Source organism: Carcharodon carcharias, chromosome 7, assembly GCF_017639515.1.
Source record: "Carcharodon carcharias isolate sCarCar2 chromosome 7, sCarCar2.pri, whole genome shotgun sequence".
Classification (NCBI taxonomy): domain Eukaryota; kingdom Metazoa; phylum Chordata; class Chondrichthyes; order Lamniformes; family Lamnidae; genus Carcharodon; species Carcharodon carcharias.
The window spans coordinates 72,107,241-72,133,855 of NC_054473.1; the positions used below are offsets into that span (position 1 = coordinate 72,107,241).

Below are 26,615 nucleotides of genomic sequence, written 5' to 3' on the forward strand. Positions count from 1 at the left end.
TCACGTAACAGTGCTCCTGATTTAAAAAAAAATATCCAGGTCACTTGTTCCTCAATTACAGTATGAATGGCACAGCGGGAGTCCATTTGGCCATTGTGCCAATGCCAGCTCTTTGAAACAGCTATCCAGTTAGACTCACTCCCCAGCTCTTTCCTTGTAGTTTGTTTTTTCCTTTTCAACTTTATGTATAATTTCCTTTTTAACAATTATGATTGAACCTGCTTCCCTGCAGTTAAAATGAATTCCTGATCATAACATTTAAAAAAAAATCCCCCACCGCCCCCGATTCTTCAGTCAAGTCTGTGTTTTTGCTCAGGGGTATTGTTTCTCCCTACTTACTCTATCCAAACACCTCATGATTCCGAAAACCTATCAAATATGCCCTTAACTTTCCCTGCTGTAAGGAGAAATATTCTTAAGGAGTTAAACCTTATGATGCATGAAGTTAGAAATCTTAGATTTTGAGATTGTAGCATTTGAAAGCGATCAGTACTTCTGAAATAGAGGCAGATCAATCCGTTTATGGTCAAGTGTCAGGATGGGGAGGGGGTTGGTGGTGGAGGTCAGGACCAAAGATGAGAATGTTTGCTCTTTCACCTGTGATGTGAAAATCCAGAGCAACGTGGAAAGTATTATTGTAAAGTGACTGTGAGGAGTCACTTCCAAAGAGGATGTAGACAGGTTGTGGAATGAGTGGACAAGTGGCAGATGGAATTAATGCAGAGAAGTTCAAAATGATTCATTTATGGAGTAAGAATGTGGAGAGGCAGTATAACATAAGGAGTAAGCAAGCAAAAAGACAGATCATCACTGAGTGCAGCTAGTCACAGAGTGTGAACTTGGGAATTTGGTAAGTTAGGAACTCAATGCAGTGAGGGAGGAGGGAAACGGTTAAGTGGTTGGTGAGTGTTTTTCTCATTTTATTTTTCAAAACAGAGGTAATTAGTCATAATTGTAAGGTTTATTCGTATTGGTAAGGTTTACTAGCAGTAGGAAAGCTCATTGGGAGTAGTAGAGTTTATTAATTATAAATTAATTAAGAAAATAATTAACACATAATAAAGATGGCAGGACAGTGGTGAGTTGCAAGAAGTGTACGAGCCTCAGCCCTTGCGACTGTCCAATAGGTCCAACGTTCTTGCAGCTTGTTGGGACTGCAGGGTGGATGAGTGAATTGACCATGGCACTGTGGTACAGGAAGCCATTTAACTGGGAGGAGTTAATAGGAATGTACTGCTGCAAGGGGACTGTATAGTCAGGCAGATTGACACAGTACTGTTCAGCCGAGAGCACGTCCAGAGGCTGTGTTGCCTGCCTGGTGCTAGGATTTGGGACATTTGCTCGGGGCTGGAGAGGAACTTGCAGTAGGAGAGGGAGGACCCAGTTGTTGTAGAATGTACCAATGTCATAGAAAGGACTAGGAAAGAGGTTCTCCTGAGGGAGTATGCGTAATTAGGCGCTAAATTAAAAAGCAGAACCTCAAAGATAAGAGCCACAAACAAATTGGCGCAGGGTAAATAAGATTAGAGAGATGAATGCATGTCTCAAAGACTTGTATAGGGGAAATGGGTGCCATTATTGGGGAAGTAGGAGCTGTAAAATTGGGACCGCCTTCACCTAAACTATACTGGCACCAGTGTTCTGGTGAGTCATACAAGTGGGTGGTAAAGAGGACTTTAAACTAAATAGTGCAGGGAAGGGATTGTTTGAGAGAGATGTGGTAAATCAAAGGGTAACAAAGTAATAGAGCAGGGTAGCAATTTGAGTAAAGGTTACCAGAGTGCAGCAGGAAGGAACATGGAGTATAAACTTAACAGTGCACCAGCAGATAAGGCCAGAGATTGTGAAAATGGTAAAAAGAGAGAGTTAGAGGTTTTGTATCTGTATGCACACAGCATTCATAAGAAAACGGATGAATTGTTAGCTCAGGTAGAAATAAATATATATGACCTGAGAGCCATTGCAGAAATGTGGTTGCAGGGTGACCAAGGCTCTAGGAGCTGAATACTGAAGGGTAATTGACACTTCCCAAAGATAGGATAAGGTGGTGATGTAACTGTTAACTAAGGATGAAATTATAACAGTCGTGAGAGATGACCTTTGCTCGAAGGAGCAAGATGTCAAATCAGTTTGATAGAGATAAGAAATAATAAAGGTAACAGGTCACTTGTGGGGGCAGTTTATAGGCCCCCGAATGGTAGTTACATTGTGGGACCGAGTATACAGGAAGAAGTAAATGAGCCACGTAAGAAAGGTACTGCAATAATCATGGGTGACTTTCACTGCATGTAAATTGGACGAATCAGTGGTAGCCTGGAAAATGAGATTGAGTGTGTGCAGGGCAATTTCTTGGAATACTACATAGAATGCCAACCAGAATATGGTGGACCTGTTAACGAGCAATGAGATAGGGTTAATTGATAACCTCTTGGTAAAGGAGCTTTTAGGTGACAGCAATTATAATACGATAGAATTTCATGTTCACTTTGAAGGAGAGAAGCGTGGGTTTAAGCCTTGTGTTTTAAACCTAAATAAAGGGAATTATAATAGTATGAAAGCAGAGTTAGCTAAAGTGAATTTTGAAATTAATTTAAAAGATAGAACAGAAGAGATGCAGTGGCAGACTTTTAAGAAGCTATTTAATAGCTCAGCAGAGATTTCTCACGGTACCGAAGAAAGACTCTTTGAGAAGGATGCATCATCTATGGCTGAATAAAAAAGCTAAGGATTGTATCAAATTGAAAGAAACACCATACAGATCTTCAGAGATTAGTGATGGATGAGATGATTGGTCAGATTTTAAGAACCAGCAAAGAATGACTAAAATTAATAAAGAGTGAAAAAGTTGAGTATGAGAAGAAGCTAGCTAGTAATATAAAAACATATTAAGAGTTTTTACAAGCATTTGAGTGGGAAAAGAGTAACTAAAGCTAATGTTGGACCTCGAGAGAGAGTGAATCTGGGGAATTAATAATGGGAAACGAGAAAATGGTGGCAGTGTCAAACAGACATTTTTTCTGCCTTCACTGTAGAAGGCTTAGAAAACTTCCCGAAGGTACTTGGAAAATCAAAAGGTGAACGTGTGGGAGGAACTTAAAACAATCACCTTTACCGGGAAAAGGTGCTGGGAAAACTATTACACCTGAAGACTGACGAGTCCCCAGGACCAGATGTTCTGCATCCTAGGGTCTTAAAATAAGTGGCTGCAGAGATAGTATATGCATTGGTTATAATCTTTCAAAATTCCTTGTATTCTGGAAGGGTCCCAGTGGATTAGAAAATATTGAACTGTAACACCTTTATTCAAGAAAGGAGGGAGACAGAACGTGGGAAGTTACAGGCCAGTTAGCCTAACATCTGTCATAGGGAAATTGCTAGAATCCATCACTTAAGGAGGTTATAGGGTGCTCAGAAAATCATCACATGATCAAGCAAAGTCAACATGGCTTTGTGAAAGGGAAATCATGTTTGGCTAATTTATTAGAGTTCTTTGAGGAAATAACAAGCTAGGTGGATAAAGGGGAACCTGTAGACATGATAGATGTGGATTTCCAAAAGCCATTTGATAGGGTGCCACATCAAAGGTTTCTACACAGGGTAAGGGAACATGGTTTAGGGGGTGACATACTAGCATGGAGAAAGGATTGGTTAATTAACAGGAAGCAGAGCGTAGGGATAAATGCATTTTTTTTTTTCAGATTGGCAAGCTGTAACTAGTGGAGTGCCACAAGTATCATTGGTGGGGCTTCAACTATTTATAATCTACATCAATGATTTGGATGAAGGGACTAAATGTATGCTAGTTAAATTTGCTGATGACACCAAGAGAGGTAGGAATGTAAATTGTCAAGAGGAGGTAGAAAGTATGCAAAGAGATAGGTTAAGTGAGCGGGCATAGTTGGAGTATAACATGGGCAAATGTGAACTTGTCCTGTTTAGCAGGAAGAATAGAAAAGCAGTATACCATTTAAATGGAGAGGGATTGCAGAACTCTGTGGTGCAAAGGGATCTGGGTGTCCTGGTACAAGAATCACAAAAAGTTAGCGTGCAGGCACAGCAAGTGATTAGGAAGGCAAATGGAATGTTGGTGTATATTGCAAGGGGAATGGAAAAGTAGGGAAATTTTACTGTAGTTGTACAAGGCATTTGTGAGACCACATCTGGAATACAGTGTGCAGTTTTGATGTCCTTATTTGAAAAAGGATATAATTGCATTAAAAGCAGTACAGAGAAGGTTCACATGACTCATCCCTGGGGTGAAGGGCTTATCCTATGAAGAAAGGCTCCTTCGACAGCACCTTCCAAACCCATGAGCTCTACCATCTAGAAGGACAAGGGCAGCAGAGGTATGGGAACACCACTGCCTGCTTCTCCTCCAAGTCCCACACCGTCCTGATTTGGAACCATGTCACCATTCCTTCACTGTTGCTGGGTCAATTCCTAGAACTCCTTTCCTTACAGCATTGTGGATATTCATGCACCCACATGGACTGAAGTGGTTCAAGAAGGTGGCTCTCCACCACCTTTCAAGGGAAATTAGGGATAGGCATAAATTCTGGCCTAGCCAGTGATGCCCACATCCCATGAACAAATATGTTTAAAAAAAGTTTGGGCAGGTTGGCTTTCTACCCAATGAAAGGTGATCTTATTGAAGCATATAAGATCCTTGGGGGATTTGCTAGGGTAGATACCAGGAGGTGTTTCCACTCGTGGGAGAGACTAGAACTAGAGACACAATAAGATGTTTTCCATTTATGATGAAGATCTTTCTCTTGAGGGTCATTAGTATGAGGAATTCTCTCCCCAGAAAGCATTGGAGGCTGGGTCATTGAATTTATTCAAGGCAGAGTTTGACTCCCTTGTCTATTTAAAAATATGTCTAAAGTTATGGGGTGCGGGCAGAAAAGTGGAGTTGAGACCACAACTAGACTAGTCATGATCTTATTGAATGGTGGAACAGGCTCAAAGGGCCGAATGGTCTACTCTGCTCCTTTCTTCCTTGGGTGTGGGAGCAGAAGGATGTGCACATAAATTGTTGAAAGAGCAGTTAATAAAGCATATAGCATCCTGGCCTGTATAAATAGGGTGGACCTTTATAAAACACTTGTATAGCCACAACTGTAGTGTATATAATTCTAGGAACCACACTTTAGGAAGGATGTGAAGCCATTGAAAAGGATGCAGAAAATATTTGAGGTAAAAGTCAGGAAGTGGGACGAGATGTGTTACTCCTGCAGAGTCATCATGAACATGATGAGCTGAGTTATCTCCAAGTGTGCTGTAAGCATTCTATGAATATTAATGAATTTTTGGTGGGCAAGAAAAAGAAAACAGAGACATATAATCTAAAAATTAAGGGATGGACAAGCTAAGGATAGCTTCAGAAACATCCATTTGAATTAGGAGATATTGAATGTAGAATGCAAAACACTGAACAAGAAAAGGCCATTTGGCTTATATAACCCTATGTTTTCACAGGCCAGCTACAATCTGACCAATTGTTGACTACAAATAAATCAGTGGACCGGACCTTTGCAAAGTTTTTCCACAAGTCCCCAACACTAACCCTTCATGAATTTTCATGTTATTAATATAGACTTGGTCATTAGCACAGCTAGTTTGCTTCTCTTGGGTGTCAATGTGATTCCAGCAAGACTGAAGTTATTTTTTTCAATGGAGTTTTTAGAGTTTGAGTAAATTTTGATATGTGGTCTTTAATTTCTAACAATTTTTCTAGCTTTTAATAAAGTAACTTGCACTTATTTAGTGTCTTTCAAGTCCTCAGAATAACCCAGAGCACCTCACAGCCAATGAAATACTTTTGAAGTTAAGACCCTTTGATTGGTTGCTGCATTTGTCTAAATAATGTCCACTGAGTAAGAAATGGCAATGAGATAAATTGCCAGGGCTTACTGGTGTTGGGTGAGTGTTTTATATTGGCCAGAACACAGGGAGAAGTCCCCTGCTGTTTTTCAAATAGTGCCACCTAGTATTCTACTCTGACGTAAGGAGACAGATTTAGCATCAATTTAACAATTGAAAAGATGGCTTCCTCAATGTTGCACTGAAGTGTCAGCCTAGGTTGGCTCAAGTCTTGTGGTAGTTGATCCATGGCCTTCTGACATTCTTTGGAACAAGAGCACTATCAATGAGCTAAGGCTTTATAAGAGGAATATTAGCAGTCTGTCACACCCATACACCACCTGATTTGTGTGTATGGGAAGCAGGTGCTCTTCTAACCACTACTTTAACTTGAGGTTTGTTATGTTCTTGCCGAAGGTCAATCTATTTTTCTGCTTTGTTTTCTTTTTCCCTTCTACCAATTCTCTTCCTTGTTAATCTACTGGGTGCCAAGCAACGTGGTGGCCATAATTCATACATCAGCCTAAATGGGTGTGTATTGGCAAGCTATTCATCATGAGAGGTATCAAAGCTGAGCTTATTTTTGTCCTTGCCCAACACCCCAGTGCTCACATCTCCAGTAAGAATCACTGAATAACCATCAGGAGCAGGATCCCATGCCAAGTATTTTTCTTTACTCTATCCCTGAGTTGCTGGAGTCAATTGCAATGCCCTACATCTAGCCAGGCTGATATCAAATTACTCAGGTAGAGCAGGAATCAAAATTTGAGACCTTCCTGGTCTACTTGGTTTACAATGCCCACTGGCTTAAACTAGATGAGCTATGGGTTGTCCACAGTCCATGTTGGATATCTTGTACTTAGTCAAAAATTCAGAAGATAATACGGACATATGAAATTGGAACAGTAGTAGGCCATTTGGCCTCTCGAGTACACGCCACCATTCAATAAGATCATGGTTGATCTGTTTGTGTTTTGAATTCCACATTCCCATCTAGCCCCAATAACCTTTGATTCCCTTGCCTAACAAGAATCTATTTACCTCCACCTTTAAAAATATTCAATGACCCTGCCTCCACCGCCTTCTGAGGCAGAAAGTTCCAAAGCTGCACAACCATCTGAGAGAAAATAATTCTCCTCATCTCTGCCCTAAAAGGGTGACTTCTAACTTTAAAACAGTGCCCCCCTAGTTCTGGACTTGCTCACAAAAGGAAACATCCTTTCCACATCCACCTTGTCAAGACTGTTGAGGATCTTATATGCTTCAATAAAGTCACCCCTCACTCTTCTAAACCCCAGTGGATGCAAGTCCAGTCTGTCCAGCCTTTCCTCATAAGACAACCAGCTCAATCCAGGTATTAATCCAGTAAGCCCTCCCCCTGAATTGCCTCTAACGCATTTACTTCCTTCCTTAAATAAGGAGTCCAAAACTGCACACAGTATTTGAGGTGTGGTCTCACCAATACCCTGTATAAATGAAACATAACATCCTTTTATGTTCAATTTCTCTCGTAATGAAGGCTAGCTTCCATTAGCTTTCTTAGTTACTTGCTGTACCTGTATACTAACTTTTTGTGACTCATGCACTAGAACACCTAGTTCTCTCTGCACTTCAGAATTCTGCTGTCTTCTCGTTTAAGTAATACTCTGCTTTTTTTATTCATCCTGCCAAAGTGAATAACTTCACATTTTCCCACATTATACTCCATCTGCCAGATTTTTTTCCCACTCATTCAACCTATCTATATCCGTCTGTAATCTCTTAAGTCCTCTTCACAACATCCTCTCAGCACCCACCCTGTCAGGTCCAGGATCCTGTATGTTTCGATAAGATTGCGCCTCATTCTTCTGAACTTCATTGGATGCAGGCCCAACCTGTCCTACCTCTCCTCACAAGACAACCCCTTCATTCCAGGAATCAGTCACATTAACCTTGTCTGAACTGCTTCTAATGCAGTTATATCCTTTCTTAAGTGATGAAACCAAAACTGTACACAAGACTCTAGATGCGGTCTCACCAGAGCCCTGTACAACTGTAGCAACATTTCCCTACTTTTATATTCAATTTCTCTTGCAATGAGAAGTATCTGGCCTGTAAAACTCTTCCATGTGCAACAACATCCTGTTCCTAGCACTATCTTCACATTCGTTCACCCTGCCAAATCCAAACAGTGCTTGCCACTGTCTTGCTGGCTAGAATGTAAATATTATTGTAAGTTGCATTTTTAGTTGCACATTATTAATTTTTGGGAAAAAATGGATGAGGCCAACTGGAGGAAAATGACGAACCTTCTTGAGAAAGATTGTAGACGAATTACTGAAAATTCTTTCAAGTGGAATTTCTATTCAATAACGGATGTTTTTTCACAGGTTGCTCCTTCCTAAATGTAATGAAATAAAGTTATTACTGTATTTTTCAAAAGTTGTTTATCAGCAAATGTTCACATAGCAGATGAATTGAGGCCTATCTAATAAATGTGAGCATTCTCCATCCTTGTTTTCTATTCCAACCGTTAGAACCAAGGCACTAAAAAATTCTCTCATTTACTACCCCCAAATCCTCTGACAAGCAATTGATCTCAATAGGGCAGTCCTTGAGGAGAGGACCAAAAGAGCTGATACATTTCCTTGCCCCCAGGAGTGAATCAGTAGTTGAGCCATCCTGATCTTTGAACTGTTCTCCCATTAAGGCAAAGGACTGCATAAAAGGCCAGGTGCTCGCTTGGCAGCCAAGAGGATTAAGGAAGTTTGGGAGGGGAAAAAAGTCATGAAAATCGAGTGGATTTGGTATTGTGTGTAAGGCAGTGAAGAAATTGATATAGACTGGCTGAAAAAACACTGAATGTTCACCGACAGAATGAATGTGTTAGGAAACTCCAGGATCTATAAAGATCTACATTCAGTTCCAGGAATTGGAAATCTGGTTGGAGGAGAGTATATATCTCTGTAGCCTAAAAATTTAGTAGAATTATCACTTAATGGTAATCCTAATATTCTATTCATTTTGATCAATATGAAGATCAAGTATTAAAGGGGAAGTAGTTATTGTTCAATGTGCTCATCCATTTTAAAGACCAAAGTAATGTACTCAACCAGAATTTTGATTGACTTTTTTGTAAAAGAATCAAATTTCTACTTTTCACTTCTTGAGCCTGACAGTTTGGACATCCTTAGGTCTTGAGCATTCTTGAATTCTATTTTAGCCATGACTGAAAAAACTGGAGCAGGAGCAGGTAGCTAATATGTGATATAATCTAGGCTTTTTAACTGCATTACAATTTCAATACTATACTGTTGAAAGTGTTTGCTCATCATTGGCAGAGGTTCTATCTTAAATTGGCACACTTTTAGTTCTGCATGTTAATGCTTCCTGGAGCCTGTCACAATGTGCTTCGGCTACTTTTCTGCATAATTGCCCAGTGTCGTGTACCATTTATCACACCACTATTTTGAAGTTTATTATTTTGTTCTAATCAACACGACCAGGGTGTCCAGTATTACACCAGGTACTTTTCAATGCTGAAATGGAAGATTTTCCACTACTTAATTTTCACTTTACTTTTGTTTTACATTACATTGCTTCATACCTTTTTGATAATTGTTCCACTATAGTTGTCAAGAGAATTTATGTTAAGATGGTGATGTAATGGTAATGTCACTAATTGTCAGTGGACTAATAATCCAGAAGCCCAGGATAATGCTTTGGAGTCATGTGTTCAAATCCCATCACGGCAGCTGGTAGAATTTAAAGTCAGTTTGTTCATCTGGAATTGTAAAGCTAGTCTCTATAATAGTGACCATGGCGACTATCAACGATTGTCATAAAAACGCATCTGGTTCACTAATGTCCTTTTAGGGAAGGAAATCTGTCGTCCTTATCTGGTCTGGCCTACGTGTGACTCCAGACCCTCGGCAATGTGGTTGACTCTAACTGCCCTCTGAAATGGCCTAGCAAGCCACTGAGTTCAAGGCAATTTGGGGTGGGCAGCAAATGCTGACATTGCCAATGACGCCCACATCCCATGAAAGAATAAAGAAAAAAAACTGGTCAAATGCTTTATGACATGGTTAGTATCTTATGGTGTATTGTGTGTCTTATTCTTCCGCAATTAACTTAGAGAAATGCAAGATGCATATACAGTATCAAATGTAGGCTCTAGCATTTAATCTTCGACCGTGTGGTTTCCTTTTTAGTAAAGTCTCTTGTGGTTTGGTAATTAATTGACTGTACACAAAGCTGGCATCTATCATAATCAATTCAATGAGGTCATTTCCAATCTATCATCTCTTTATTTAAGATGATGTTAATACCAGGTGGAGTGTTCACTATGGGAACTGATGACCCTGGAATACCTCAGGATGGAGAGGGCCCGGCCAGAAAAGTGCACGTTGAGCAGTTCTACATGGATACGTATGAAGTCAGCAATGCCGAATTTGAGAGATTTGTCAGAGCTACTAGCTACACCACAGAGGTATGAAACACTTAATGCCTTTTTATTTCTTTTATCATACCATTTCTGGAACAAAAGTGCCCTGTAACATTACAGTATTTCTTATAGTGTCTTAATCCAAACTTCTGGCCTGGACTAGACTATAGTCCATTTGTATTCCTTTATGATTATAACAATAGCTTGTATTTAAAGTTGAAGTAAAATGGTGCTGCACAACCATGTATGGAAAATGGATGCCAAGTCAAAGAAGAGGTTAGGAGGGATGTTTAAGTGATTTTTCTCAAGATGCAGGGTTTCACAGTGTGTCTTTAGAGGAGAGAGATTGCGTTAGGAGGGATTGGAGAAAATGAGAAGGTAGTAGTAGAAGACACGGCTGCTGAAGGTTTGGTGGAGGAGCACAAAGTTGCAGTTAAAGGAATGGTGATTTTTTTGTGAATGAGTGGAGGGGGTTGTTGTAAGGCCATAGGAAGCTACAGAAATAGGATGAGGTGAGGCCCTGGATGGATTTTAACACAGCAAACTAACTGATGATTAATTAACTAAAGTAACCAGTTACATTCAGCCAAAGGTTTCTGTTCCTTGGTTTGCTCTAAGGTAGTGGTGATGCTAGGAGATTCTAAGCTTGTCACAACCTCCAGTCGTGGAACACTGCAGCCTTTCAGAAATTTTCAGAAAGAGCCAATTTCTTGCTCTTCAACTCACTGCAGTCCAAAGTAGTGCAGAATAATGGACCAGGTGAGAATGGTCTGACCTTCTCCATTTCAAAATCCATCATCTGTTCTCCCAAGTAACCTATTTATACTCACATTTGTAAACACATGTGCTTCTAAATTTTGTTGCTGCAGCTTCCAATTGATGTTACAGGCATTGCCGTCTGTGGAGTGAAGCAGCAAAGCCTTCCCTAGGCTTAAGATTTTCTGCAAATCTGGCTTTGGTTAGAGAAACATCTACCTAGTGCAGTAAACAGTAAAAACAGCATAAACAATCACTTTTTTGTGAGGTTGTAATCAGGACAGTGCCACAAGAGTTTGGAACCCCAATCAGTATCTTAAATATCCATTTTCCTCCACAACTGGCATACTGTATCTGCATTTGTCCCATCGACAGGATGCATTGCAGCCACTTGCCAGTATGTTTTCATCAGCACCTCCCAAACCTGCAGTCTCCACTGCCTAGAGGGATAAGGAAGCAGGTGCATGAAAATATCTCCAAGCTCCCCTCTGACTTGGACATATTTCAGCGTCCCTTCCTTGGGTTAAAATCCTAGCAATCGCTACCTAACCACAGCTTAATTCTTTGAAACCAGGTTATTGTCTGTAATTCTGGCTTGTAAGCAGTTCAAATCCAAAACCTGTTCTGAAGCAGAGTTGCTGGCACTTAGAATAGGCTGCAAAAAATCTGTGGCACACCCACTGGTGCACCGCTGCTTTTCTTATTCTGTGCTCCAGAGCCACTAATGTTTAATTTGAGAGACCTGTCCTTGTCAAAATTGTTTCTCGCTCCAGTTTTGCAGCATCTGATGTACAAAACTACTTTTTACAAATGTTGAATTAAATACTTTAATTTTATAAGGGGTCTATTCAGACTGGAGTTAGCACATTTAGTGTTTTGTGATTTTCAGTGCTCTCAAATTTGATGTATTGTGGTTCGGTTTCTTTAGTTTTATTCTGGTATGCATGATTTGCATCCTTTTTGTTTATTTTAGGAAGTTCTGTAGGGGACTGCTTTTCTTCCCAGAGATCTGCCATGCTCTTTCACTCACAGCCGATTGGCCGCCTTCTGTGCTGTAACCATTCCTTGCAAAGCACAGCCGTTGTCCATCAGGCAATTATCCCCATCTTTCCTATCCCCTCTTCCATCATTTGTCAAGCTTCTGCTGTGCCTGATGTGCTCACTTGGTCCTTCTTGCTTCAACTATTTCACTGCACCATGCACTGTACTCTCCCTGTCCATCTGCAGAAATGGCTTCTCCTCCAGCTATTGTGCCATCAGCTTCACAGTTCACCAAGGATTTATCCTGGTCCCACTCCTCTTCCAAATCTGCATGTCGCCCATCAATGACATCACCCACTGGCTTCCACTTGTGTGTTGACACCTAGCCTGATCACCCCCCCACCCCAAGCACTCCTTCCATCTCAATGCTGTCAGGCTACCTACCAGTAATGGACCCAAGAGCTTCAGAGATGAACCCAATTTACTCAGATTAAATATTGCAAAGTTCAAAGCCATAGGTCTTGACCCCAACCAAAAACTGCCCAGTCCATCCCTCTCCCTGGTACTTGGTCTGACTGAAACTTCAGAATTCTCTTGGGTGCAAAGAAAAGCTTCAAGTTCCGCACCCTATCCAGTGTCATGACTACATATTTCCATGTCCACTTCATCTCCACTTCTGCCAAAATCTTTACCAATGCCATCATTGTCTCCAGTCCCAAACTTTCTGCAGCTTACCTTTTCAGCTTTCCTTCCTCTCTAGATTCCTAAACTTCCCCAACTGCACTCTGTTTGTCAATCACCAACTTCTTCACTACAGGAATCATTTATTCCCTGTGCTCCACAAATTTAATTGTTTTCATCCTCTTAGAAATTTTCGCCTGTGGGTTCACCCCACCTTAGTGTTGCAACCTGCTCCAGTCTCTCTGGTTGTAGCTTTGATCTGTGATGCATACCCCTCCTGCCACTCCACCTTCAGTGGCACAGCCTTTAGCCACCTCTGCTGTACCCTTTGGAACTTGCCTTCCAAACTATTTTGCTCATTCAAGTGATTATCTAAAGCTTTCATGCCACTGTTTGAAGATGGGAGGGAGAGAAATTTTCCTGGTGTCTTGGCCAACATTCATCCCTCAAAGAGCAAAAATAGGTCATCTGGTCATTTATCATCTTGCTCTTTGTGGGACCTTGCTATGGGCATATATGTTGCTGCATTAACACATTTTGCAGCAGTAGCTGCACCTCAAATGGGATGCCCTGGGAATGTGAAAGGCTCTATATAAATGCATTTTTTTCTTTATTGGCTGGTGGTGCCAAACACCAGGGCCCAGGAGATGGGGAGTGGGCCCGGGCCGGCCTCTGTGTTTCAAACTCTTTTTGTTGCCCCCGCTGAGCAGCCAGAGCTGCAGACCTGAAAGATCAGCTTAAAAAATACTGATCTATCAGGCTGAGAGTTCCAATTTTATTTTTTAAGCCGGCCTGTCAGCATCGGGTCAATTTCAATAGTTGCTGTGGCTGCTACTTCCAGTGTTTGAGCAGCTTCGCGAACCTGCCCAAAGGTGAGAAGCAGCACCAGCAACCGAGTGTTTCTGCTTGATAAATGGTAAGTCAAATGCCTGTAATTTTACAACCATTGGATACTGTATGCTTGTGTGTGGGGTGGGGTGGGGGGGGGGGGGCTACAGATTTCAAATGTCTTTGTAAATAGTGATTTCTTTGTAGCCACTTTGCTAACATTAGTTGATTGCTCTGTGATTAATTACCCTGAGAGAATCCACATTGGGCCTCCAATTTCACCATTGTTATGGTAGTCACTCTGCCTACTGCATGCAGATGTAATGAAAGAAAGATTAAACCTACATTTATATAGCACCTTTCATGATGTCCAAAATCATTTTACAAGCAATTAAGCACTTTTAAGTTGTTACTGGTTAATTTGGACAATGTTATCAAATGGCGGAGCAGGCTCAAGGGAACGAATAGCTGCCTCCTGCTTCTATTATGTATGTTCGTATGCCATTCTGGGATGAATGAGATGTACTGGGCTAGATGGTTTTTGTCATCCATTATTATCTTGCAAACAGAGGGTTGAATCATGGCTGAAGTTTTATTTATTTTGTTGCTAATGAAAGTTTACTATGAGTGGACTTTGTGGAGCACGATTGCCAGGGTGGGAGTGCACGATGGACTCGGTGAATCAGTCACGTGTTTTACACTGCACATGACTCTCAAGAGTCTTTTCCATTTACTTCAATCTTGCCCTTTTGCCTACTTGCCTATTATCCCACTCAATCTTCGTGCTTTTTATGAAATTTTTGAGGTATTGAAATATCATGATAAAGTTGTGTTGCATAGTAGATGTTGAAAATATATTATAGTGAGAAGCAGCAATAAGCAGAGTTTTCAGACTTTCTGATCATGAAACAAATACAATTGTAAACCATTCGGTCTTCATTCTCTAGCCTCTTAAAAGTTCTGTTGCACAGACACACCTGAGGGCCCGGAAACAGGAGAATCTCCAGGGCCCATCATTTCTCTCCTTGATGCTGATGAATAGCTCTTGCCCCTGGAAACCCCACAGGTGTTCCATCCTTCCCAACAAAACAACAAAAAAATTATCAGGGTGGTAATGGGAATAAAATAAATCACAAGGTATTCTGATATAGTATTTTTATATAAAAGCACTAATGTGCTGTGAGTGATCTAAACTTCTGCCAGAGGCATTACAGTAGACTGTTTGAACCATAAGTTGGACTCCTCATCTCTGCATTAGAGGACACTGATCCCCTGAAGTAAAAAATGGCTGCAAAATGTAGAGGGCCTCTGGTTGAGTCGGACAGGCTGAGGTAAACAGAAGAGACTTGAGAGAGTCTGAGGGATGGGACAGAGCAGTACGGGTCAGAGTGGGAAAGAAAGTGATCAAGGTAGAAAATGTAGCTGGTCTTTTAAATAGAAAGTTGAAATCTAGTGAGCCCTTCTGCATGAAACGGAAGGGCACAAGTTGCAAGGTACTGATATTTTTGTTGTTTGCACAAATACTAGTCAGCTTATCTAGGCATTCTTTAAAATAATGAGCAGGTTATGGACCAATTATCAACTCTGACTCATTCTGGTGATCTTGCAACCTCTGCTTCAGGTCAAATATTTAGTTGCTTGCATAACACATCATAGAATCTGTGCTGTATTTCTTTTAGATGCTGTTTATGGCTTTAGTAGAAATAACAAAACCAAGGATCTTTCAAAAGATAAGTTGCAGCAATCATCACAATTCTTAAACCCATTTAATGGATATACAATTGATCAAGTTCTCTGCGATCATATTAGTTGGCAGCTCGGCTATGGCTTTTGATCAAAATGAATATTTGAACTTAGACAAAACACATGTATATTTTCACAAAGTGATATAATCCAGTCATCAATGTAAACCTGAAACAATTGAGTTGAACAGAGTGTCTGAGAAGATTAACTAAAATGAAATCGTGCATCGGTTATTCTGTATTTGGAAGTACAGATATAGTCTCTGCAAACAAGTCACGACTGGGCTGTTTGAAAAGATGGGAAGTATTTTTTTCATCTCTGAAACTCTAGTCTGATCTCCTGTGATAGTGATCTGTGTGATTGTGCAATGTAACATAGTGGGCTGCCCTGTATAATCTACAGACTGAACAATGTTAATACTCTAAAACGTTTGTGGAAAGATTTCCATTCATGTAATTACATATTCATTGTGACTGAAGTTGTCTCCTGCCAATGTTTATGATTAGTAATCACCTTCTAATATACACTATTTATGTTCTTGTGCATACTGATCACAACAGTAGAAAATGCCATGTAGAAAGTATTGGATTGTGGATGCTGAATTAAAATTTGGTACAATTTAATATAGTTTCTGGGGGGAAAAAAAACTGTCCAATTTGCTCAAGTAAATCTGGATCTATGCACATGTGAAATTCTGCGTTGCCTGGCCTAGGGGTTTTATTAGAAACCTGACTGAAGTTGGAAGGAGAGTAAAGGCATCTGAGGCAGGTGGATAGTCATACTCACCAGGCACTTGGCTTCCTCATTTACTTTCCATTATGGTTTTTATTGAAAAAACTTCACACAAACATTCTTTACTCAACACAGTAACAAAGGTTGTGGTGAATACAAGTTTCTAAGTATTTCTCTTTTTTTTTAAAGACAATACTTTCACTTGACCTTCCCAAGGAATATCTATCCTACTTTGTTGTCTCTGCCATACATATTCTGTTCTCACTCCTTTTATAATCTATGGAATTCCTCTCATCACACAGTTGTGTGCAGATCCTTCGTTTCTCTGAAGCAGCATTCTGTTATTCATTGCTTCCCCCACAAACCACAACCACCTCCTGTATTTCCATGTGAACTTCAGCATACTGATACACGATGAATGTGATGTAGGCTCTTGCCTGTCCAGTGCTAAACTCATTGTACAATCAATTCCAGTATGAGCAACATAGAGTAAAATGTTCTAATGTCGATGTAATCATTGCATTCGAAGTGGAAAGTAGAAGTGTTACACTTGTGCACTTGGAAGTCTGAGCGCCAACAAGAACGTAAGAAGTAGGAGTAGGCCATTCAGCCCTTTGAGCCTGCTCCACTATTCAATAAGAACATGGCTGGGCTAACTCTGGCTTTAATGCCACTCTCCTACCTATCTGCCATAATGCTCAACTCCCTTGTAGATCAAAAATCTAATTCGACCTTGAATATATTCAATGACCCAATCTCCACTACTTGCTGGGGAAGAGAATATCAAACATAATCAGCCCTCAGACAAGAAATTCCATCTCATCCCCGTTTTCAGTGAGAGACCTTTATTTTTAAACTGTGCCCCCAGTTCTAGATTTCTCCCACATGGGGAACCATCCTCTTGGCATCCACCCTGTCAAGCTCCCTCAGAACCTTGTGTTTGAATAAGATCATCTCTCATTCTTCTAAATCCCAATGATATAGGGCAAACCTACTCAATCTTTGATAAGATTAATCTCTTCATTCCAGGGATCAGCAAAGTGAACCTTCTCTGAAGCTGACTTTTTGTGATTCATGTACAACGACACTCATTTCCTCTACACTGCATCATTCTGCCATCTCTCTGCAATTGAATAATATTCTATTTTTCTATTCTTCCTGCCAAAGTGGACAACCCCATATTTTCCCACATTATATCCCATTTGCCAAATTTTTGTCCACTCACTTAAACTATCTAGATCTCTTTGCAGACTCTATCCTCCTCACAGCTTGTTTTCTTACCCATTGTTGTATCATCAGCAAATTTGGCTACAGTATAGTCAGTCCCTTCATCCAAGTCATGAGTATAGTTCGTAAATAATTGAAGCCCCAGCACTGATCCCTGTGGCACCGTATTCGTTACAATTTGCCATCCTGAAAAAATTTCACCTTTATCCTGACGCAATGTTTCCTGTTAATTAGCCAGTCCTCTATTCATGCTAATATATCACCCCCAAAGCCATGAGCTCTTATCCTGTGTATTAACCTTCTATGTGGCACCGTTTGGAAATCCAAAGACACTGCATCTACATTTCTTTTATCCTCCCTGCTTATTAACATCCTCAAAGAACTCCCAATAATTTTTTCAAACAAATGCTCTGTAAGTAATACTCCATTTGCATTGCACATCTCCCATTAATGGCATCACTTGATTCAACAGCATTGACTCTCTATAGCTGCCTTTGGAAACATTGAGCACCAAGGAAGTTAATTGCCACTCTATTTCCACCTGCAAGTGGAAGAAGGAAATATAAATGCGTGAACCTCCCATCATGAGCATAAAAACAACTTTGAAGACAGATATGTTAATAGACAAGAGAAAGCAACTGCAAAGAACTTTTGTGGAAATGAAGTAACATTAAGAATATGATATTCAAGATGTGATTGAGATCATTGAAGCAAAGCATGAGAGTTTGAAATGATTGAAGGCAGCAGAGGCCTGTAAATCCAAAGGAAATCAAAAGCCTAATATGCTGCAGTTAACACTCAATTGTTATTTGTTTCCCTGTTAGGCAGAACTATTTGGAGACTCCTTTGTCTTTGAGGGACTACTGAGTGAGAAGGTGAAGAGCACCATTACCCAAGCTGTAAGTACTGCACACCTCGTACACACACTGTTGTGCATGTTACTCAAGTTTGTGATGTTATGCCAGCTGAAAATTGGATATGAACAGGATGGGATCATGGCTTCAGGCCTTGAGATTCATCTTACTGCCGATGAAAATAACTAACCGGGGCACAAGTGGAAAATCAGGCATTTTCAATTTTTAAAAACACCCTTCTGGATGTCTTATTCATTCATATATTTAAATTCTTCATGTCTAGCTTCTTATCATGATTTTTGGTCACATTTTTATGCTAACTTTAAACTGTTCATGAAACTTTTTCTGTGTGTCTCTGTCTCCCCATTTAATGTCCTTAGTTTCCAAGGGTTACAAATCAGGGCTCAATGATGCCAGCAGGTCACAATGGGGCAAATAGAGGCAGGCCACAAGAACTACCTTGGCCAATACAGGAATTGGACCCATTTTGTTGGCATTGTCAAGCAGCATGCTCTAACCAGCTGAACTCACCAGCCCTACCGAAGAAACCTTTACAAGACAAATTCTGTATGTAAACAGTTTCCCATACCAATGGAGCTATGGGACTTGGCCAGTAGGTGGTGCTGTGCAGTGGTCTTCTGAAGTCTTTTTGCAAACTCCCTTACCATGTTGTGAAACATCTTTATGTCCATTCTTTGTCCGTGGATAGCAGCACAGGAAATCTATTGATATTTTAGAATTTTTGCTGACTCTTGACAGATAGGATCTTAATACTACCTGTAAAAGAAATAGTTTATCGTAGCTTTGAATGAAAGAAATAGCTGCATTTATATTAAAATGTAGTTGGCTCTGCAGATCATTTGTTATTGAATTCCACAGTGGTATCTGTTGTCTAAGCTTTCTTTTGGTACTTGGCGTAAGTTGTCAAAGTGTTTGAAATTTGCTTGTAATCAGCGCATTCAGTGACACAGAGAATTTATAGAATTGCAAAGCAGTTTCTATCTTGCTTTACTCTGATGTCTTGCCACCTGCTGCCCAGTAAACCTCATTCCATTTGGGAACCAGCTGGCAGAATGTTAAAATCATCTGATATTAATAAACTCTGTAGAATTGGTCCAGACTTCAAAAGGGCTTCAAATAACAACCGATGGTGTGGAAGAAATGTTCACAAGTTCAGAGTTAAGCACCTCCGAATGCAATTGACTAGAAAAGTGCTCCAGTAAATTTGTGACTTGTGCCAAGTTCTGCTATCTTTGATATAGAAAGCATATGTGGCATGTGAACAAGACAGTCCTTTTAAATATTAGGTTTTGTGTTAATTTTTATCTAATCGGAATTAAAACATGTCAATTTAATTCAGTGAAACTTGCAATCTTTTTGTATTGTTTTTCATTTTCATAGTTTACGTATCTCCATTGCCGACTGAGACACATGCAAGGAGAGGTTGAATTGGAGGGTAGAGAGAGCAGTAGGATGAGGGTATAGTGGGCACTAGTGGCTTCAAGCCTTAGGTTTGGCTGACTAAAGGGACAAGGATCATAGGGATTTGTTTTTTCCTCTCACTATTGCTCTTCCTTGATGGGTCTGAGCTGCGTAAAATTATGCAGTAACTTACAAAGGAGATTCAAGATTTTTGTATAGCCACAATGTCGCTTTGTCAGACTTAACTTCCTTCCCACAGAGGCTTTACCCAAGTGTTTGTGGTAGTGGGTGACTGGGAGTATTGAGTTGCATCAAAACTGGATTTTACATCTTCGCCTCATGGATAATGAGTCGGGGAACAATGGGACTAGTTTCAGCTCTCATCAGCTCTACGGATTTTGGTTGCAAAGCCCTTGAGGGAGGAGAGATGGTAATTGTGGATCATTAGTGCTCTTTTTACATCCGTTGCTCTTCTCAATAGTCAAGGAGTCCCATACCCATGTTTCTCTCACAGGCACAACAAAATAATTTGGGATGCAAATCTCCTTGACTACAGCTGATGTTGCCATGACCACTTGACAATGGGTGTCTTTTTAAAATAGTTTTTAAAGATTTGTGGTATTCATCTCGAGTCCTTGCTTTATTGACATACCTTGCTGTTATGAAATAAAACAAAATACTGGAAACACTCAACAGCATCAGACAGTTAACATTTCAGGTTTCATCAGAAACTGAGGAATTATTATCTCTGGTTCACTCTCCGAAGATCCTGCTTGATGTTGGGTTTTCTGTTTTCACTTCGGATTTCCAGCATCTGCAGTATTTTGTTATTGTCCCTTGATATTATCTCTGAGATAAATCCTCCTCCCCACTAACCTTTCAGATGATGCAGCAAGGAAACCATTACTTCCATTTAAAAAAAAACCCTGCCTCCCAAGCCTTCAGACATTCCCATTTGCTGTACTGAAAGCATTGAAACATGCCAGTCATCAGGCAAATTCCAACCAAGCCCCCATTCTTCACAGGAGCCCAGAGCATGAGTGACAACTAGCTATTCAGTTCTGGGCAGCTGATTCTATCCTCAAACACGGCCATATAAAACACCAGCAGGGATTGCAATAGACAACAGCAAGTCCAGCTAATTCTCTCCCCTTCAATGGTGCCAATAGCTGATGAGTAATTGTAGCACCTGACTGCCACACTGCAATCAACCAACTTGGCACACTTTGGTGATCAAACCTGCAACCTTCTGCCTTCATGCTCATCCAATAGTGGTGCTCTGAATCAAGTAATTTCTGTCATTCGCACTCTTTTTTTGCCTAAAGTGACCTGCTTATCATAAGAGGGTAGACCTTGGTGACATCTTCATTGTGATGTTCATTCTGACACTTGTGATTTCACTGGCACTTGCTACGCTCACAGTCACAGAATTGTTTCAGTGCAGAAGGAGGCCATTCAGCCCACCATTTTTACACCGGCTCTCCAAATGAACAACTCACATGGTGCAATTCTCCCACCTTCTATCCATATGCCTGGACATTCTTCCTCTTCATTCGTATGAATTAACCAGTTTGATTCCTGCTTTGACTTCTATTCATTTTGTTAAAAGGCAGATAGGTGGGTCCAGTAGGTGAGCACGCTGCACTTCTCTCCTGGGATGTGGGATCAAACTTTTCCCTTTCTGGCTGGAACAAGCTCAGGGCGGTCTCAAATCAGCTATTAACCAGAAAACTGCCACACAACTAATATTGGAGTGATTGTCAATATTTTTTTAATAAGTCAGACAAATTCACATTGGTATGGGTGTTATTCTTCTTTGATGAGTATTAAGGTATGTTATAGGGGAAGATTAGAGGGACCAGCAATCTGTACTAGGCTTTATCTGACTTGAGAGCTTAAGGTCGACGCTGGGTGATGAAAGTGGATAAAACAATTTACTGCAAAACTTGAGATCCTACCCCTAGATGAGAAAAATTAAAGCATAGAGAAAAGACAGCTTCTTATAATGGCATTGCTATAAATCAGCAGAATAACTTCTTTTGCCCAAAGTTGCTGATGGTAGAATTTGCATGGAGCTTGCACGAGTTTGGATTACAAAGCTAGAATTTTGTTGAATGTAGAAACCAAGACAGTAGATCTCACAGAAATGGTGAAGTCTTGGATATAACTGAAGACAATGCCTTGCCTCTGTTTAATACTCATTCTGTAGAGATATGCTGAGGAAGCTTATAGCCGCATTATTTCCGATGTAGAAAGCATCAGTCAAAGTGCCCAAAGTGATTAAGGTTGTTTGTAAAATTGGTTGCTTTCCATGAATCATTGTAAAGTGTGAAAAGATTTGAACTTTTAATTTGCTGGCCCCAAAATGAACATAATTCAAAATAATGTCTCATGCCCAACTCTTGATGTGAGACAGATAGTTACCTTAAATTCATCAAATAAAACAGTAAATGTTGGAAATCTGAAATAAAATAACAAATGCTGGAAATGCAAAGTGCACAAAAAGGCAAACAAAGGCTGATGTTTGGAGTGGAATTCCTTTCATCAGAGCTGGCATGTTTGAGCTGCAGAAACTCCTTTTTGTGAGACTTATTAAAATGGGGAGTAGAAATAACTGCAGCTTAGGCCAGGAGTACAAAAAGCTAACCATTTCAAGTGACAGATAATGTGTGTGAAAGGCTGTAAATAGTTTTAAAAGTTAGCAAGTATTTAGTCAGTCTTATAAAGGTGTGGTATTGTCCTGATAACAGTGCTTACCCGAAAATGTTATGCTCGCTTTCTGTTGTAGACACTGTGATATTTTTGTGTTTCTCCTTGTGTTCCCAAAAGAGTAATACACATGGAGGAAAAATATGTAACAGTGAAATTGGGATTTCTTCCAACCCACCACTCCCACCCCCAAGCTAAAACAAAACTCTGGCACCTTTGTTCTATTTAGTTTCCGGTTGTGTTATTCATTCAACATTATTTAGTCTACAACTATCAATTCCACAATGAACGATAGGCTTGTTGAAGCTTGTTTACATCCCTGAGGAGGTTACATACCTTTTGCCTCTTCTAATTTCGTATATTCTGTAGTATCTATTTCAGTATCATTACCACAAAAAGAAAGTGAATAATAATCTTCCCAATTTCTCTCTCTGCCCTAGTTTTATAATCACTACACTATAGATTGTCAAAATCTATTAATAATTTCTGTTTCCCTTTATATAACCTAATTTAAAATTACTACAACTGTTAATAGGCTATTATATCCCATTTTTAAATCACTGGTGTCTTAATGAGTTTTTCTCAATCTGCAGGGTGTTGAAAGGGTGGAATTCAATTTGGTGCTTGGGGAGGCTGTGCACTTTTCTGGAAACTCAACTGTCTTTCAGCTTTGATTTTTTTTTTAACCTCTGCACCTGCCCGAACCTTTTTAAACTCCAGCACAGTAGTTCTACTTAGCTTACCACAGTGTAGCTCATTTAATTTCATATATAAGTAACAATGATTCATAACCTGCAGGTTTGCTTTAGAGTGGCATTGTTTACATCTCGAAGGTATCACTTTCCTTTCATACCCTCCTTATTTTCTCTCATTCCCACACAGTCCTCCAGGCAACACAATTCAAACCATTTTTTTGGTTATTCATTTAATTGTTTTCTGTGGAAAGTTTGTAGTGTGTAAATTAACCGTTGTGTTTCCTACATTTAAAACAGCAGCTTCGAAAGTAGTTCGTTGGTTGTAAAGTGATTTGGGAAACCCTGAGGTGACGAAAGGTGCTATATGAAGGTCATTTTTTATTCTCATTTAAGCCATCTGGATCAGAAATGACTGGGGTCCAATCCTTCGAATGTGCTTTTAGGGAAATGACCTCAGCTGAGACAGCAGTAGAAACACTCGCATTGGCTTCTGTGCCCTTGGGTTACGAAGGAGCAAAGTCAAACTTCGCACTCTTTCATGATTGCTATCCATTGACCTCTACAGCCAGTGTAGCCGTCCCGATATTGACTGAGGACAGGTGGCTCAGCTGTGGTTTTCAGTATAGTTGAAAAGACTGGCAAGATTGGCTTTGTAGCAGAGAGTACTCTGCTCCTGTGAAGATATAGCCCAGAAAATTAATCAACTCCTTCAAATGAGGTGGAAGGGAGAAAATGACAGGGTAAAAACAATGATGACCTCACACGTGCAATGTCTATTTTGGGAATAGCTCAGTGCCCTGTTATCACAATGTACTTTCAATCATATTTTATCTTGGTTATAAAAACTAAGATCAAGGAAAATCAAATATCTCTTACATCATTGTTATCTGTTTACTGTAACCCAGCCATCTGTCCAGTGGGAGATTATTTGCCTGTAAGTTGTCCAGTGTTGAGCTGTGTTCCCAAAGTCCCACTTTGTAATGCTTGCAATTCACCTGGGAAATTTAAACATTTAGAAAGCTAAATTTTCTGTGAATTGTAAAAATCAAATATCAGAACAAGCTTAGCCATTGCAAGATTTGAGTGAATCACAGGTATTGGTAAAACTAACTTGGAACTCAGAGCCACAGAGTAGATGGTAAATGTTGGTTTAATCCCTGTTTCTGTTCATCTCCCTATCTGAGCTCGGAGGGAGGGAAAGATTAGTTGCTCTTGGTTGTCCTTGCACAGGTGAAAGAAACTTCAATGGGAAGGTCATTCATCATAAATTTCATCAGCTAGTTTCCTCAGGATAAAATCCTGAGGGGTTTTGACAGGGTAGCCGTGGAAAGGATGTTTCCACTTGTTGGAGAATCTAGAACTAGGGTCACTATTTAAAAATAAGGGGTCGCCCATTTAAGACAGATGAGGTGATTTTTTTTTTCTCTCTGAAGATCATGAGTCTTTGGAGGTGTCTTCCTCAAAAGGCAGTGGAAGCAGTCTTTGAATAATTTTAAGGCAGAGGTAGGTAGATTTTGCTAAGATTGGGGGCAGGCAGGAAGATGGAGTTGAGGTCAGATCAGCCATGACACTAAATGGTGAGCAAGCTTGAGGAACCTAGTGGCATACTCCTGCTTCTCGTTTATATGTTCATAGTTTTGAAAACCATTATAATGTCTGTTTCTTGACTTGAGAATTAAGCAAATTTATCTTTAAACAGTTTTTTGATTTAGCTGTGGTAGTTTATTCATAAAGCAGACATGTTGATCAATTCTTTTGTCTTCCTGTTATCCATTGCCATTGAGCTGCAGAGAAAACATGCATTTGGCGACAGTAATTTCACCATGAGTTTGGATGTCTCCTGTTATGAGCAAGGTCCTCTCCTGAACGTGGTTATTTCCTTGTGCTTCCTCACTAGGCCTAATGCCAGTTGATGATGTTTTTATCTGAATGTTTTAAGGGAGCGTGTCCCAATTTTTCCTTTTGAAACCAGTCTGGTCTCATGAAAATTAGATTAAAGTGTGCTAAAGAACTACTTGTAGCAGAATGAATGGATAACAACACAAAACTTGAACACACAATCTAGGCTGACCCTCCAGTGCAGTACTGAAGGTGTGATACACTGATACGCTATTGGAGGTATGTTTTGTCATATGTGATGTTAAATGGAGACCTCACCGTAAAACATCGGATGGCACTATTCCAAGGAAGAGCTGGAGAACTTAACCTCTTTTCCTCCATCCTCCCAGAGTCTGGAACAGTGTTTGTCAACTCAATTTATTGAAAATGCAGACTATCCAATCATCACCACATTGCTGATTGTGAGATTTAGCCGTATGGCTATTAGCTGCTGCATTTCCAAGTGACAACCATTCTAAAGTACTTGATTGTCTGTAAAACGTTTTGACCTGTCCTGAGGTGGTGAAAGGCGCTGTATAAATGCAAATATCTTTTTGCATAGGACAGGAAGCTTTGGAACTTCTCTGTAATCGATATTAATCAGTCTTCCATTTTCAGTTGTCGTTGGAATATCCTGTACTAAAAAAGTTCCTGAAGTAAAGGTTTAATTTGTTTGGCTGTCAGATAATGCTCACATTTAGACTAGCAATCGTTAAAGTTGTTCATGCATAACTTGTCCCAGCTGGTGGGACTTTAAACAAAAGACCGTCACCATGGAGACAATATTGTTCTTTCTTTGCTCTGGCTCACAAAGCTGGAGCTTCACGATGGGTTTTGTGAGCTCATTATCATTTTTCTTTTAATGTTTTTGGTTTAAGTATCAGTTATAACTCGTTTGGGATAACACAATATTCGGCTCACACAATATTTTTATAATGGAAATGAGCTCAGGGACCATGGGAACATTGCAAGTTCATTCCTCAACAGCAGCTTATAAAAATGCAGAACCTTTTCAAACAGAAGATGACCTAAATAGATTAGTGAAGAAGAAAAGTCTCGGAAGATTTTATGTTCAATAAAATTCTCCTTTACCTTTTTGTAAAACAAAATGTCACCATGCAGCATGTTTTCTTGGGATTTATTCCCTGTGGAGAAAAACAAGCTATGTAGCATGTTGTTTACGACACGCTAATTAGAATATCAGCTACCTCAGAAGCATGTATTCTGTCATACCGTTTCAGGCTGAAACAATGAGTTTCATCTGTCAATGCCTAGAGATTATAGAAAGAAACAGAGTTAGCTCTTCTAATTTGAAACGTTGGATCTATATTCTTGGAGTCTAGAAGAATGAGAGGTGATCTTATTGAAACATGTAAGATTTTGGGGGGGTGCTCTTGGCAGGGAAGGTGCTGATTGGATGTTTCCCCTCATGGGGAAATCCAGAACTAGAGGGCACAGCTTAAGAATAAGGGGTCTTTGATTTTAAGATCGAGATGAGGAGAAATTTCTTCCCTCAGAAGACTCGTAATCTTTGGAATTGTCTACCCCAGAGAGCAGTGGAGGCCAAGTCACTAAATAGCTACAGATTCTTGAACTGTAGGGAAGTCGAGGCTTATGGGGGACTGGGGATCGTGGAGTTGAGGCCATGGTCATCTTATTGAGTTACAGAGCAGGATTGAAAACCTGTGTGGCCTACTTCTCTTGTTTTATATGCTCATATGCCCTTATGATATGCAGTGCTCACTCTAAGGGTTTTTATACTCCCATGTCATACTATCATTTAACTACTTGCCTGGATTTTTGCTTACTGAGCATAGGTTT

The 26,615-nt window shown here is 40.1% G+C and overlaps 1 protein-coding gene across 2 annotated transcripts in view; it reads left to right on the top strand.

Moving 5' to 3' along the window:
• sumf1 (sulfatase modifying factor 1) overlaps positions 1 to 26,615 on the top strand; it is a 141,696-nt gene that overhangs the window by 1,139 nt on the left and 113,942 nt on the right. For both annotated transcript variants that reach the window (XM_041191133.1, XM_041191134.1), the window contains exons 2-3: positions 10,160 to 10,333; positions 18,061 to 18,135. In XM_041191133.1, the coding sequence (XP_041047067.1) occupies positions 10,160 to 10,333; positions 18,061 to 18,135 (249 nt within the window). The remainder of the gene's footprint in view (positions 1 to 10,159; positions 10,334 to 18,060; positions 18,136 to 26,615) is intronic.